Source organism: Narcine bancroftii, chromosome 4 (genome assembly GCF_036971445.1).
Source record: "Narcine bancroftii isolate sNarBan1 chromosome 4, sNarBan1.hap1, whole genome shotgun sequence".
Taxonomy (NCBI): Eukaryota; Metazoa; Chordata; class Chondrichthyes; order Torpediniformes; family Narcinidae; genus Narcine; species Narcine bancroftii.
In genome coordinates this window covers 225,590,449-225,606,332 of record NC_091472.1, presented here as the reverse complement: position 1 = coordinate 225,606,332, position 15,884 = coordinate 225,590,449, and the positions used below count along the sequence as shown (strand labels likewise).

The window sequence follows — 15,884 nt, the reverse complement described above, 5'->3', positions numbered from 1 at the left end:
CCAGATCAAGTTTGGCCTGTCCACATACTATGTCAGGACTCCTTGAACACATCTGATAAATTCAGACCCATCTGTCCCTCTTGTTGTCAGGAGGTGACAGTCAATATTAGGGCAGTTGAAATCACCCATAACTACAACCCTGCATTTCCGCACCATTCCAAAATCTGCCAACTTATCTCCTCATCAGTATCCGAGGGCCTATAGACCACACCCAGTGCAGTAATAGATATGTCTGACTTCCTCCCACACTGACTCAGTGGACACTCACTATGCAGCGTACTCACTTTTTATAGACTGACCAGTAAGGCTACTCTTTTTCTCCCCCCGCCTCCGTTTCTACTTCCCAAGCTATTTTTAAAACACCTAAACCCCAGTATCTGCGTCAGCCAATCTTGTCTTTCCTCCAGCCAAGTTTCAATAATGGCCACAACATCATAGTTCCACAAACTGATCCATGCTCTTAAGTTCATCCCTTTTATTCCTAATACTCTTAGCATTAGAATATATACATTTCAACCCCTCTAACTGGCTACCTTTGTTTTTTTCCCTGCCTGTCCTTCCTTACCAACTTTGAACACATAGCATCATGCTTTTGTCCTTCTACCCTAGTCTCTGCACACACATTCTGATTCCCACCCCTTTGCCAAACTAGTTTAAACTCTCCCCATCTGCTCCAACAAACCTGCCCACCAGGATATTGGTCCCTCTCCAGTTTAGGAGCAACCTGTCCTTTTTGTATAGGTCAGACCTTCCTAGAAGAGATCCCAATGATCCAGAAATCTGAACCCCTGCCTCCTGAACTAACTCTTCAGACATACATTTATCTGCCGCAACTTCCTGTTCCTAGATTACCACCTTAAGGTCCTGCTTTTTAACTTATATTCCCTCTTCAGTATCTCATCCCTAATCCTATCAATGTCATTGGTCCCTACGTGGAACACAACATCTGGCTGCTCGCAGTCCCCCTCCAGAATGCTATGAACTTGATCAGACATCCCTGAGCTTGGGAGGCAACATACCATCTGGGAGCCTCGATCTCATTCACCAAACCTCTTAACTGCTCTCCTCACCAATGAGTTTCCAATTACCATAGCTCTTCTCCCCCATTCTCTTCGGATCCGAGGGCCAGCCTCTGTGCCGGAGATGTGACGACCTCAACTTGTCCCTGATTGTTTTTCCTCTTCCCCCCACCCCCGGAAACAAACAGTATCCAAAACAATATGCTTATTGAGGTGAACAGCTACAGGGGTGCTTTTTACTGTCTGTCTCTTCCCCCTTCCCTCTCCTAACAGTCAGTCAGTTACCTGCCTCCTGCCTTTTAGGGATGACTGTCTCCCTGCAGCCCCTCTCTATAACTATCTCTCCCTCCTAAATGATCCGGAGTTCATCCATCTCCAGCTTTCCAACACAGGAGCTGAAGCTGGATGCACCTCATGCAGGTGTAGTGATCTGGTACAATTATGCTGTCCTTGCTAGATTTCCCACATCCTGCACTTGGAGCATTCCACTGCCCTTGCTGGCATCTCCATTAACTCTTCCTACTTTAAAATCAAAGACCTCATCTTCTGGAATCAAGCCTGTCCTCAGCTTCTGTTTGCCAAAGCCTCTTACTTCCACTCCTACACTTGAACTGATTTCTCCTGAAGCATTGTTGAAAGAAAGCTAGAATGTGTGCAGCCAATGCAAGAAACTACTGAGTTGACAAGATGTGATTGATAACAGAACAGACCTGATCAAATTTCCAGAAAATCCAAAAACCTTTGTAATCTCATCTCATTTTATTCTAGAAGGAAAATGTGCTTTTCATTCATGTGGCGCAACTAAATCTGTGATAAGATCAGTCTCTTAATGTTAGTTGTGATTTTTGTGTGTGTATTAAAGTTTATTCATTGCATGACAAAGTCGGAAAAGATGGGATTTAAAAACTAATATGCCTTTGGCGTGAATAGATATTTGCAAGACATGTTCAGTTACTTCCGTCAATATATTGGAACTTGACCAATAAATCCTGATCACAAATACCGATGTCAGATTGGTTAATAATAGTTTAATGCTTTATTGTGCAACTAAAGTGACTGCTGAAAATGTTGTTTTCTAAATTAAACCAAATGTTAGTTAATTGTACCTGCACTCATTTCATCCTGCTCTGTCTTTTTGCGGTTCTAAATCCCACTTAATAAAATTCCCATGGTTTTTGTATCATAATCATTGTATTATTAGACGACATCTTTGCTGAGTCAACGTACATTCCCGTCTACAGAAACTAGATGCAGGTCAGGTGCTTGCAGTGGTGTTGATTGTGAATTTTTTTTTTTGGATGAAGAGCTTCAAAAGAGGATTGTGTTTTTTTTTCTTTTACTTTTTCAGGCCTATACAATTCAGGGACAGTATGCCATTCCACATCCAGATGTGAGTTTTTACCCCTTTCTTACCCTAATTTTGAGCTCCAATGGAAAATAAAATGCATGATTATGTATATTATTATGAATGAATATTAATAAAATGTTCAATTATGATTTCACTTGTACAGTTACCAATGTATTTGTGATATCTGGCAATTATTTTTAACTGACCACTTTGTTATATTGTAATGTTTACAAATGCATTTGATGGAAAATAAGTGCTTCATTCTCTTAGTCTTCATTGCTGGATCAGATTAATGAAGTCACGCTTGATTCTTGATGTTTAGTGTTCCATACACTTAAGAATAAAGAATGTTTCTGAACAGTTGTGTTACCATTTTCCATTGGTTAAACAAACGTGAATTTTTTACAATTTTTATTCCTAACTGTACCTGCTTCGCATCCATTTCCTTCTGGAGGGCAAAATCTTATGGCTCCCAATTCAAATTGTTCATTGAACTGCATCTGCATTTCATCATGGAAGGTTTCACTTTCCACCATATGTAATTTTCAAAATGCTCCCTCAATGCTCTCTGAGATGTCTTGGTATAATTTCTCTTATTTTAGATTTTCCCCACCTTTGGAAGAAATTTCTCTCTCAATTCTATTCACATTTTTAATGAATCTGATTCAAATCACCGCCCATTTATATTTTGGGATTGGAAATTGGACTTTGTAATTACTCCTTATAATAGAATAGAGCACCTTGAACCTGCTTAGTATTCCGACACTGTTCAGCCTCTTCAACCTCAATTTCTTCTATGATGTGCTGTCCAGAAATAAATGCATGATTACTATATCTTGCCTGGTCAGAACTTGATAGATTTAACAAAAAAATCCTCCCCTGTATATTCTAGCCCTTTAGTTGTAATGAAATGTTAACTTTTTGGGTTTTTCTGTCTCTTTCAGAAGTTTTCCCAAACATACCCTTAAATCTCTTGGACTCTCACTGTTCTTAGCTTTACAGTATTATTTGTATTTATCACTATTTGATTCAAAATGGATGACCTCACATTGTCTCGTTTATCTTCTAACCTTGTCCTTTACTTGCCTTTAATATGAAATTTCATTTAACAAATTTGAGTGAAATTTTGCAGGCCAACCTCAGATTGTGGAATCCATTAATGGGCACTCCCCAATTCCATTCAAGTTATTTTCACAAAAAATAATTCAAATTATGACTTTTACAAGATTGGGAATGCATTAAAAGGCATTATTTGAAATTGCACTGCAAATATTTAAAGATTTCAATATTCTTCGATTGTCACCTTCTCCTTTCTCAGATCCAATACCTGGTAACATTTCAGTCAGTTTTGAGCCAATCTCCAGCAGTCTGCTGCCAGTTGAGAGTCATTTGGCCGTAGTTGCCAGCTTCCCATAGCCTACGTGGGTTCCTCACGTCAATTCACCAACAGCCTGTCACTTGTATGTTCTTTAGCCGTAGAGCCCCTTGCTGGTCCATTGCCTTAGTAACCATTCCTGTAGGTTCGCCTCCTGCTTCATCCTCTCAAATGAGGGTCTGCTTCCCCAGAGACTGCAACCCCTCAAGGCTATTGCTGAACATAGGCACTGCTATCTTGGGCCCAGACCGCACAGTCACAACATTTAAAAATAAGCCTTTGTCGGCTTCTTTAACAGGCCATTTAAAGCCTGCAGGGAGCTGTCAGCAGTTGGACTGGGCCTAGAACCCTGCAGAAGAGTGTAGTGTCTCCTTTGCGGGTCCACACCAGCGGCAGCACTCCAGTTACAGCAGCACTGCCAGTTTTTGACATTTTGTTGGAAAGTGGGATTATTAATTGGCATTTTCCTAGAACTACTGAATACTAGCATTCTGCCAACTGAACCTGCACATTAAAAATATGCATTGCAAGCAGCCAAGTGCACTGCATCTGTATTTGCACCTTGTTGAAAATAACTTTTTCATGTCTTTCTGGGTTGAATTGTTGCCTTGGCTTCCATGTGCAGTTCTTGATATTTATGGCACAGAGATTGGTGTTGGGTCCTCTGTCCTTCCTGCTGAGTGAAAATCTGCTGTAATCTCAAACAAAAATTCTTAGAATTGTAAGATCGTATTCACTAGTGTTAAATAGAACATGTAAAATGCATAATTCCAGCCATTTTTTTGTAACTTTAATGTTCATAACATTTCTCCATTTTCTATTAGATGTATCTCAGTCCATGATCTTAACATAAAATAATAAAAGGAGTAGAAATAGGAAATTTGGGCTTTGTGGTGTTCTGCCATTTGATAATATCTTAATTGACATTTTTGAATATCAATACCACTTTCCTCTATTAACCTTGTATTGCTTCATTAACATAAAATCTAAAAATCAGTCTGTTATGAATCTATAATTAAACCTTCACACCTTTCTTAAGTAAAGAACACCAAAGATTCACCACACATGAGAGAGGAAATTTCTTATCATAGCCATTCAGAATGATTTGCCTGTTATCTTGTGGCTCTAACAGCCTCATTCTGGACATCCCTACCAGGGGGATGTCAGTCATGTATCCACTTTGAATGAGATCATCTCTCATTCTTCCTATCATTGGATTTTTCATATTGTGCCATCGTATCAGAGAAGCATCCATTTAAAGAAAGGAAAGCAAACTGAATGTACATGTCCTCCAAATTTCCACAGGCCCATTAACAATTTTGCAGCCATCCCTTGTAAGGGTAAGAATGTTACCATTTGTACTTAATTTCACTGTAGAGTGTTTTAATTTTTCTCTGAAACATATGGTAAATTCCAAAATGGTGAAATTGATTTATTGCAATGAAAATCAAATGAGTAAAAATGCCAGCAAACATCAGATCTCCTTTAGATAATACTAACTAATTGGAATTTTCGCTGCTAATGTTGTTTTATTTAAGTTGGTTATCAAACCATGGAGGCAATTGATATTGAAAGATCCAGTAACACTTTGAACTTTACCAATGGTTGATTCAGAAAATGACAGAAGCTACAAAACCTGGACATTCAGTGTCAGTTGATAGATTTCATTGTGAATCAATTTGTTTCTCTTCTGGTTTTCTGTTGGTAACAATATGTTACTAGTCTACCAGCACAGTTTTGTTTGTTGAGTGGCTGAGGCACCTATCAACAAACCTAGTCATCCAATTAGATTTTAACTGCTTGGTAAAAATCAACCTGCCCTTAATTAATGTTTAAAGATTGATCCATGCATTATGGGTTTGAGTTGCACTGCTTGATAAAGCACATCATGACACTTTATGCAAAGAGCTTGTTTGATGCCAACAATGTCAGAAGCTCTAATCTTTCACCTGCACTTGCAATGAGTTTGTTCAGTTTCTTGGTCAAACAGCAAGGCAGGGTGTCTCATACTATTGGAGCATCTCAACTCTGACACTGGCCATCTTGCTCCACAGGATGCGAGCCTCTTGTCGGCTGACTATAAAGTGGCGTTGGCATCAACGTTGTGGAGAAGTCCGCACCTTGCTCACCCATCCTCCCAGCTGAAGGAATCTGCATGGACACCAGAGTCCTTGAGAGAAAAAATGGAATTAAAAAACTGTAATGAAGATTCAGGAACCTGGGGTATGTTTGAGTCCTGAAAGAGGCTGATTCTCCTGTCTCTTATCACGTAAATGATATCACGTCTCAGATGTGGCACCAGATGAAGCCTGGCTTGCCAACGTCTACTTCCAGAGGGAGCTCCGCTGTCTAAGTTGAGGCTGAACCATCACTTCCTTTTGTTAGTTTGGAGAAATTCCCAGTGGCTTACAGCAATTTTTCTGATCCTTTTTAATGCTGGGAGATGTTGAGGAAAGGTGGGAGGCCATGCAGAGAAAATATAATTTTGAAGAAAAAAAATCTTATTTTCCATCAAATTAAGTGTTTGCCATGTTACCGCATGGTTGATTGTTGACTGACTTTATTTTTTTTTGTTTAAGAGTAGTGTTTGTGTTATTGTAAAGTAATCAGTTAGTTCTAATTTCCCCTCCTACCCTCAGCAGTTGACCAAGCTTCATCAGTTGGCTATGCAGCATACCCCCTTTACTCCCCTTGGGCAGACCACCCCTGGTTTCCCTGGTACGTACCCACAGTGCCCTATTCAGCTCCTTTTCTTGGCACCTCTGTTTTTTCTCTATTGTTTCTTTTTAAAAATGGAATGGATATATGCTCATTGCTTCAGGGTTTAATCTAAACATAATTAATAAATTTGCAAGCAAAATTAATTTTTAGCATTCTTCTGTTTTTAATCTGCTTGACTAGTTGGAGGTGAATGAGTAGTTTGGACGTGGATCAGTTTCTCGTGTTTTGTTATTAATTCAAAAGCAACTTCTCTTACACATCTGGACAGTAAATGATCTTTAAAAATATATCATACCGCTGCAAACAGCAGAAAATTTAAAGACTGTTCTTGTTTGAACAGGTAAACCAAAGAGTTTAATTTTTAAATTTATAAATAAAAATTGGGTGGCCATTGTGAGATCTGGTGTTAAATTTAATTTGAATCAACTACAGTTCATTCCAGTGATTTTCACAAAGGTCTTTTGCACTCTGATTGCTTGATGCATCTTTGCTGTCTTAAAAGTAAGAAAACTAGATACAAGGACAACAGACTGAGTCAGAGTCGTTCAGTGGGGCAATGCCAAAGTAGGAACAGTGTTTGAACGGTTTTACAGTATAGTATCATTGTAAGGTATGGCTAACTTGATTGATCTTTGACAGTTCCCCATAATGAGATTCCAATTCATGTATGTTTTTGTCTCATTGGCAAGTAAGATGCAGTCAACTTCCAAGAAAGCTGTAGGGACTTTTTTCAGTGTGAGTTGCAGACTGAAGAGATTCCTGGTCATCAAACCAGCTTAAGTCAAAATAACACCACTGTGATCAAACCAAGAATGCTACATATAGGTTAGAAAATGCATACAATGGTGTGAAGGTTAATATACCATTTTACATTTAAAAGTTTTAAATATTTATGTAAAATAATTTATTCTGGATTAGTCTCAAATAATCCTGTTTGCTCAGAAGTAATTATGGCCAAGTATCAAAGCTGCAGGATATTTAGCATGGAATTCAGACGATAAATATAATTTTTTGTCCGTCCAACTCATTTCTCTTGGACATAGCAGAGAAGATAGCAAAACAATACAGTAGAGCTCTATCAGTGACAGCAAATTTCACTGAGGTATAGCTAACAATTTTTGCCATTACTGCAAAATTCAGTAAAATAATAACTGCATTTGTGATCAACATAAAACACCTTTTCATTTTTACTTGTTCTGGATTGGTCTGTCTGCAAAGGGCAATGGCATGTGTTGAATATGGAAAATACTGTATAATTTATTAATTTGTATTTAGCCCATTTAGCACAAAGATTAATTTGAATGGAAGAACACGTATAGGTTTTATAGGTAGAAACTATTCTCGAATTTTCAGTAGAGACTATAATGGATGTATAATTTACAAAATAAACAATAATGCAAATATGACAATTTAAAGTCAATGAAATAATATATCATAGTTTACATTAAAATCTTTTCTGTTGCTGAATAACTGCTCATCTGCGGAATAATTATGTGGAATCCTGCATCATTCAAAATTGAAATTTAGAATTGATGCATCAGCTAATTAGCAATCATTTATCAAGATGAACCCTTGGAAACAAATGAGAAAGTAAAATATTGCATTACCTTTCTGTTGAAATTATATTTTTGATATCCTGGAAGTCTATCTCCTCAAACATGTCCATAAATTTAACTTGGATAGTTAGAAGGAACATGGAATTCTGTCTTTGCACATGATTGACAAAGTAATACAAACAAATTAATTGTACCAGTTTTACAGACAGAAAACGACCTCTTGCCTCAGTTATCTTAAATTTTGATGCAGTGTCCTTCCTACTGAGACAGGCATTGTAGTTGATCATTTTTATAGTGGTTCTGTGTGAAACACTCCAGAAGTAATGTAACAAATCTGAGCCTCCCTCTTGCAAGGTAATTTATATTCTAAAGATATAATTGAAAATAGAAATTGCTGAAATTATCCAATGAGCCAGGCAGCATCTATTGCAAGAGAAACAGTTGATGTTTAAAATCAATGAACTGTTTTGCAAATTGCAGGTTTCCATTTGTAATGAGCTTTTTCTCTTATAGGCAGAATTTTTTTTTTTAAATTAATTGCTACTGTAGCCATGACTTGAGTGTTTTTGGTTGGCTGGTATTGGATAGTAAAGATTCACAATATTAGCTTCAATGCAGTTTTAATTGATGGATTTGTTTGTCTTTTACAAATTGCAAGTTGATATATTTTTAATTGCTTTAAATGTCTAGGTAGGTTTTCAATGCAGTGCATTTAAATCTACATCTTTGATGGAATTGAAGCACTTTTACTTTTGACTTTGTTCAAATTCTGAATAAGGCAATTGGGTGAAATGTTTCAAGGTAGTAGAAGGTAGTAGAAGGCTATAGCTTTAAAGAAGGGAAGATGACCAATTTTGCCTTTGTGCATTGTAGAGGGCTGTGAAATTCTCAAGCCATTTTGCTCTACCTTTTCTTCCTCTATGATATCTTTCTAAAAATGGAAGTGCCACTCATGCCCATCTAAAATAAAAGATATTTAAAAATAATACAAGCATTTAAATAGACAAAGTTAATGTCTATTTCAACTTCAAACATAGCATTGTTGATAAAATTCTTAGCTTTTTGAAATTCTGCAACTGATGTGAAATGTGTTTTAATTAGTTTCTTTGCATGGTACATGGGATAGTCTTAACAGCACTGAGATTAAAAGAAATCTATGATGCCCAAACTATGCCTCTCTGCATACATAATTGAGAACCGCGTAAGTGTTAGAAATTGGTTAAATGTATAAATTGGGTTCTGAAATACTTCTGTGAAAATCATGAAATGTGAATTTGATTTGCACAGTGAGAAACCGATCAACTGTCAGTGACTGTTAAAGAACAAATTTGGCTGTATAGAACTAGCCCTTTAGTTCATGTGCAAGGTGAAATGATTGCATTGTTGCTATCTTGTGTCAGTAGTGCATTGCTAATCACTTGTATTTTCATAGGTTTGGATGCCAATAACCCAGCCAGTACTCATGAACTCGCCATTCCCAATGATGTAAGTGGCTTCCATTGGGAAAGGCATTGGATTGAAATTCCTTAAGTATCTTTGTGTTGATGTCAGCTATAATGACTTCTCTAGGAGTGTTTGGGTTCATTCTTTTCCTGTCTCAAATTAAAGGCTTTTAAAGTGCAGCTCAGAGGTTGTCTTCTGATGAGACAGGATGGCCCAAGTAGTGTTTATGATTTTATCCTGTTTGGCTTTGTTACTTGCCTATTAAGAGTACACAGCTGCATTGAACAAGATATTCATAAAGATCTGTGGTATGTTGGAAAAACTTAAGGGATCCTTTTAAATCCTGGCTACTATTCCTCACTCCTTTTTCATAACTAATTTTGTTTTAGTTTTCCTCTTTGTATTATGCAGATACATAATTTTTGTCAGGTTTGTTGCATACCAAAATTATCAGTGTTATTTCAGTTAATGTACATTAAAGAGCAAATTAGAGTTGAGTCTCAGCTTTTCATTAAACATTGAAAAATCTTTCACTTTATCTGCATTTGAGTAATTTAACCACCTTGGCATCCCCATAAAGTTCAGAAATTTACAGGTTGCATACAGTAGGTCATTTGGCTCATTTTAGTCATTCCAGCTAAAAATTTTATCTTATTGGGTGTTACTTCCTCTTCATAACATTTGAGATTTAACTGCAGATTGCAACTTTTCCAGTATCCTAGTACATTTTAAATTTGAATGTTTCTGTGTCCATTTTTAATCATGATTTCAGGCCCTGGCATCTCTCTGGGTGATTTATTTTTTGTCCTTGCCTCTCATTTTTTCCATTAATTAAATCCTTAGCTCTTAATTATTAAGATTATTGAGCTTGCTGGTGATGAAAGTAATCTTCTCATACATTTTAAGCCTCAAAATTTTGAACAAGTTCATCAAATTGTTTCTCTCTCTCCACTTGTAAAGAAAACATTCCTAACATAGTTGGCCTTTCATCATGTCTATAATTCTCCAATCCTGGTTAAATGATTAAATTTCCTCTGCACCCTCTCTATAAAATTCTTCTTACAATATGATGACCAGACATGCACACAGTACTCAAAACTATGGCCTAGCCAGCTTACGGAGGCCTAGCATGACCTTTCTACTTGTATTTTATGTATCCTGTGTATAACCTTTTGGGATTGCTGAACATGTACATAAAGATGCCTTACTTCTCTGTACTTAGTTCTTGGTACTTACTGAGTTTAGCGTCTTTACAAAGTAGAAATTGTATTTCCTGCCAAAATTAGCTGCTAAATATGCCAAATTAATATTTATTCATTTATTTTATCTATGTATATGTAGATGTGTGTTCCTAGTATTCTGTCACTATTTTCCACTGCTGTAATAGCCTGAATTCTTTCCCCCTGCCTCACCATATCTCTTTACAATGTGAATGGGCTATCTCACTGCATTTGTTCACTAGCAAAATGGTGTGGGGGTTTTGTCTTAAATAGTAACTAAACCGGTCTACATCTTCCATTATCACATTTCAGAAGGTCAAATTTCTTTACAGATTGAATAATGTCCTTTCATTCCACTTACTGTAAACTAAATTGGAATCTATAAAATTTAAATTTAGAAATGCAGCAGGTAACAGGCCATTTCAGCTCAGGTGTTTGTGTGGCCAAATTTACACCCAATTACCTTCACACCGGTACATTTCGAATGGTGGGAGGAAACCGGAGCCCCCAGGGAAAACCTATGCAGACACGGGGAGAATGAACAAACTCTACAGACAACGCAGACTTCAAACCCCGTTCCCAATTGCTGGCACTGTAAAGAGGTTCTGCTAACCGCTACGCCAACCGTGCTTCCTAAGCCTACCCTTATGGAATGTACAGAACATGTTTTCTTACCAATTTGGTGACCTCCATCTATCCTACATTGACAGCAGTGTCGGTCTGACTCTAAGCTTGAAAGGGTTATCAATTTTGTTTCCAGATTCCATCACTTCCTGTTGTCCATTTCTGCAGTCTTCCCTCCTGTTCGTGGGGATATGTCACTTATCAACGTCCACTTTAAGCCCAATGATTTTCAGAACTACCTTGCTTCTTGTAAGAACACCATTCCATCTGTGCTTTCTCTAAAACTATCAGCTCTGATACTGCCAACATCCATGCATTCATTTCAGATATGTCTTCCTTGCTGAACAATCACATATTTTCCTCAGCAGAGAGAATTTCCTTTCACTGTTGTTGAGAGGCCCTTTGACAGTGTTCCTTTCATTTTGCCTCAACATTTCTCTCCATCCCAGAATTCCAGAGCGCTCTGCTTGTTCCCCTGCCATTTACCACTTAAGTAGCCTCTTGTATCAACACTCACCATTTCCAACAGCTTGACAGACGTGTCACCAGCAAACACGTCTGCCCTGCTCAACCTCTATTTATCATTACGAAGGAACAGCTTATTCCATGATACCCTTGTTCACTTGTTTGGCCCCTTACTATACAAAGAACAAGCACAAATGATAAGTACCTGCTCTTTTGCCTTGGTTTATTTTCACCCACCTTTTTTGGGTTCAGTCTGCAAAATAGATGAACCAACAATATACTGCTTTTAATTTGATATCCACTTGTTCGTAGTGTGGTTTCCTTGTACTTTGTATTTTAATGAGGCATTTATTTCTTCTATACTCAATGTTATGTTTGTTTTTTTTGCCTTGCCACTCTCTGTAGATCCATCCTTCACTGCATATTCTATTACAGTCCTTTTGCCTTGCACCATTTCTCTTGTCAATTTTTCCCACCTTCTGCCCTGTGAAGAATATTTCTCTCAATCCCATTCTCCACTCCATTCTTTCTAATTGGTAAATACTTTCTATTTCTCCATTTTTTTCCCCCTAGTTCTGATACAAAGAAGCCCTCAGGTTTCTATGTCAACATTCTATTTTGAAGAACTATTTATAACCCAAACTGTTCCAAAGTTGGAAATGAACGAAGAGCAAGCAGTGAGTGAGCAAGTGTGTCTGCTCAGCACTCCCAGGTCTGCTTGGCTCTGCCCAGCCTCCAGTTGTTGTGGCTTTGGGTTGGGGTGTGCAGTAGAAGATGAAGGCACTTGGAAATGTCCTGTTCCCACCCAGCAGAAGATGCCTTCAACCCCCAGTCACCCTGCTAGTCTCCCATAACAGGTGGTCCATAAGTTGAATGTTCATAATGTGGGATGGGCCTGCAGAAAGTTAACAATCTGAAACATTTGACTCTCTGCCTCTCTCCACAAATGCTTATTGATCTGCCAAATATTGCTAGTATTTTCTGTTTAAACCAGTTCTGGCTTTTCATTTCTTCAGCTTCTTGTGAATACTCACCAGCATTTCATAACAGCCCTACTTAAATAAGGGGGCATTCAATATAATAAACCTATTAGAACATGACTGTTAAAATGCTGCCCCCCCCAAAAAAAAATAGTACTGTAATTCAGTTCACACATGTACAAACAGGCCACATTTATTTGCTGATTTTCTCAATGGTGCCATGCTGCATTTATTTGCATTAAATTGTTATTTATAATCACTGACAAGATTCAGTGTATTTACTACATTAATAGGAATCTGATCTGTGAAGTATTTTTTCTATATGTGCATTGAATGTACAAGAGTGTCCTTTGCATCACAGTTGCATTCCACCTGGTTTAATTTAACATCATGTACAGGTAGACAATCCTTTATCCGGATCCCTTGAGGGACAGTGCGTTCTGAATTTCGGATTTTTCTGGATTTCGGAAAGCCAGATTTAAACCCACCTGAATTGTGCTGCCGTATCCACCCCCACCCCCTTCCAATCACGCAGCTGGTCTCCTCCCCCCCACCTTCCCGACTCACGCTGGTGGTCTCCCCTCCCCCCCCTCGCCCGCCTGACTCGCACTGTCGGACTCTCCCTCACCCCCCGGCTCGGGCTGTCGTTCTGTCCCCACTTGCTGGTTTTTTTTTTTAGCTTTCCTGATTTTATATGTCCGGATAAAAGTTTGTGTACCTGTACTTTCTTTGATGTCCCAATGCTTCTGTTCTTTGATAAGCTTTTCTCAGCCATAAATTTCTGAATTATATTTAAGATAGAAATCACTTAAATGCACTTCCATAAGAATTCTACACTATTGTAAAGAACCAATTAATTTGGATGGAATATGATTAATTTTAAAGTTGGGTTTAAAGCTTTTGAATATGTGCAAGTTATTACATGATTTCTGCACAGCAACATTTTACATTTGTTAAAATTCTGTTTCAAATTCTGAGCTGAAGTTTTCATATACCTAGTTCTTAGGGTTATATAGTATCAAAAGCTATTAATTGCATTTTGGTTACTTTACAGATGTTTAGATGCTTCAAAACAGTTCTCATATTGAATAGCTTATCACTGTTTCTACTGTTGAAAACCAAATTACTCAATGCAGGGCAACTATATCTGTTTCAGTTTCTACCAAGTCTGACTTTACCATTCAAGAAGTCACCTATCCCATTTTACTTTTATGATTAGCAAGTGTTTTGTCATCTGAGAATTGGAGCCTTTGGTTGCTACCTGTGAAAATGAAAGCAAATGATTAACTTGACAAAAAAGTGGATGTGATTGAATATATAGATGATGGGCCAGTATTGGTGGACAAATTAAGTTTGTCAGTGATTTTAAAATGGGTACCATTGTAAGTTGTACAACTGAATAGTTCATATTGCAGAGATGTTAGTAGATTACATGAATGGACTAATGTGTGGCAAATGGATTTAAGGTTTTCCACAATGGAGTCAGAGTTACAAGATAGAATATTTCATAAGATGACAAATCCTAGAACTAATGGAAACCCAAAGGGATTTGCATGGATTAATAATGCTGTAGGCATTTAGAGTAAATAAGGTTATTGGAATGTAGATCACTGTCCTAAGGTCCTTGGAGGGAATATGGTATACATTTACCAAAATGATACCTGAATAAGGGTTAAATGATGAACAACACTTTCATAAATATGTGAAAATTGAGTAGTTTAAACCTGCAAATCTTGGAAAGCTAAAGTTTAAAGAAAATGCTGCAAATACTTGACAGAATAGGTTGGATCTATGGGAAGAAAAACAATTAATGTTTAAGCTTAAGGACCCAGAATGCTTCCAGTACTTTTTTTTTATTTTAAGGATGTTTGTCTTGAAAATGGGTGACTGTATGATTTGATCAAAATTGTGGTGTTAATGGAACTGAGATGAACAACACACATTTCAGTACGTTGGGAGTATGTGGCCTGTGGAGCATGGTCTGTGAATAAAAGGTTTTTCAGGAATGATCTTCAGCACATTGGTATTTTTGTTAACAAAAGAAGTCAATAGATTTGAGGGAAAAAAATGGGCCTTTTGATTGGCAAAACAAACTTGGGGGGTTCCTTACCCAACTTTCTTCACTTTAGCAGTATGGGTTTTCATCATTGCCTTTCCAAATAAAAGTTTAAACTTCCTAATGAATTTTAGGATTATTTACCAGATGAAAATTGACTTTAGCTACCATCTTAGTTGAAATGCACTAGGAAAAAGTAAACATACAACAACAGAAAAATAGGATTCATTATCAAGTAGATATTTTGCAATCTATTTACTTGTTTTTTATATATTTTTATTAATTTGATAGAACTAACATGTATATGTTGATTAGACATTAATTTTATAGCTTTTATATAATGCAATACAGAATGAGTCATTATATAAATTACACATTATCTTATAATTCTCAAAAAAAGTGAAAAATCCTTATGAGAATTTCACCTCATTCTAATTTTGAGATATACATTGTGATTATCTAAATAGACCAATCTCTTCTAGTTGTTGGAAAAAACAAGACCAAAAGGAAGAAAAAAAAGCTCCATTCTAATCCAACCCCTCCCATTAAACACATTCACCAGCAAATAAATTGTAAAGAATCGAGTGTCGGCTCTCAGATATTGGATATAAAATCCCCAGAGCACCCTGCCTAGTAATCAAATTATGATAATAGTTCACGATTGGGCCCCATATCATCAAATTCAACCTTACCATATAACCGTTTACAGCACGGAAACAGGCCATGTCGGCCCTTCAAGTCCGTACCGGTTCACTTGAACAACTCCACTAGCTCCTCCGCAAACTCCCGAGGAAGTAGAGGCTTTCTTCATGATGCCATTGGTGTGTTGGTTCCAGGAAAGATCTTTCAAGATAGTGACTCCCAAGAACCTACATTTGCTCATCCTCTATTGATGACAATAAAACAATCAAGTCATTAAGGAAAAGTTCTGATAGGTTAATCTCCTCCGACCGACCTTTTCCCCATATCCCTTAAGTCCCTACTTTGTAAATAGCAGAAGACCTCATTGATTCTGCCATGAGCCTTGAGGTCTTCTGCATGTTTCTCTGATGAAACAGAATGTTTGCTTTAACAAAA

The 15,884-nt window shown here is 37.3% G+C and overlaps 1 protein-coding gene across 43 annotated transcripts in view; it reads left to right on the top strand.

Annotated features, from left to right (window-relative positions):
- The window catches only part of LOC138761651 (poly(rC)-binding protein 3), a 139,113-nt gene that overhangs the window by 108,727 nt on the left and 14,502 nt on the right, over positions 1–15,884 (top strand). For 19 of the 43 annotated variants that reach the window (XM_069934166.1, XM_069934141.1, XM_069934136.1 and 16 more), the window contains 3 exons: positions 2,368–2,409; positions 5,797–5,965; positions 9,452–9,504. In XM_069934166.1, coding sequence (XP_069790267.1) covers positions 2,368–2,409; positions 5,797–5,965; positions 9,452–9,504 — 264 coding nt within the window. Of the gene's footprint in view, positions 1–2,367; positions 2,410–5,796; positions 5,966–6,381; positions 6,461–9,451; positions 9,505–15,884 lie in introns of all 43 variants that reach the window. The other 24 variants (XM_069934173.1, XM_069934149.1, XM_069934159.1 and 21 more) reach the window with 5 other exon arrangements.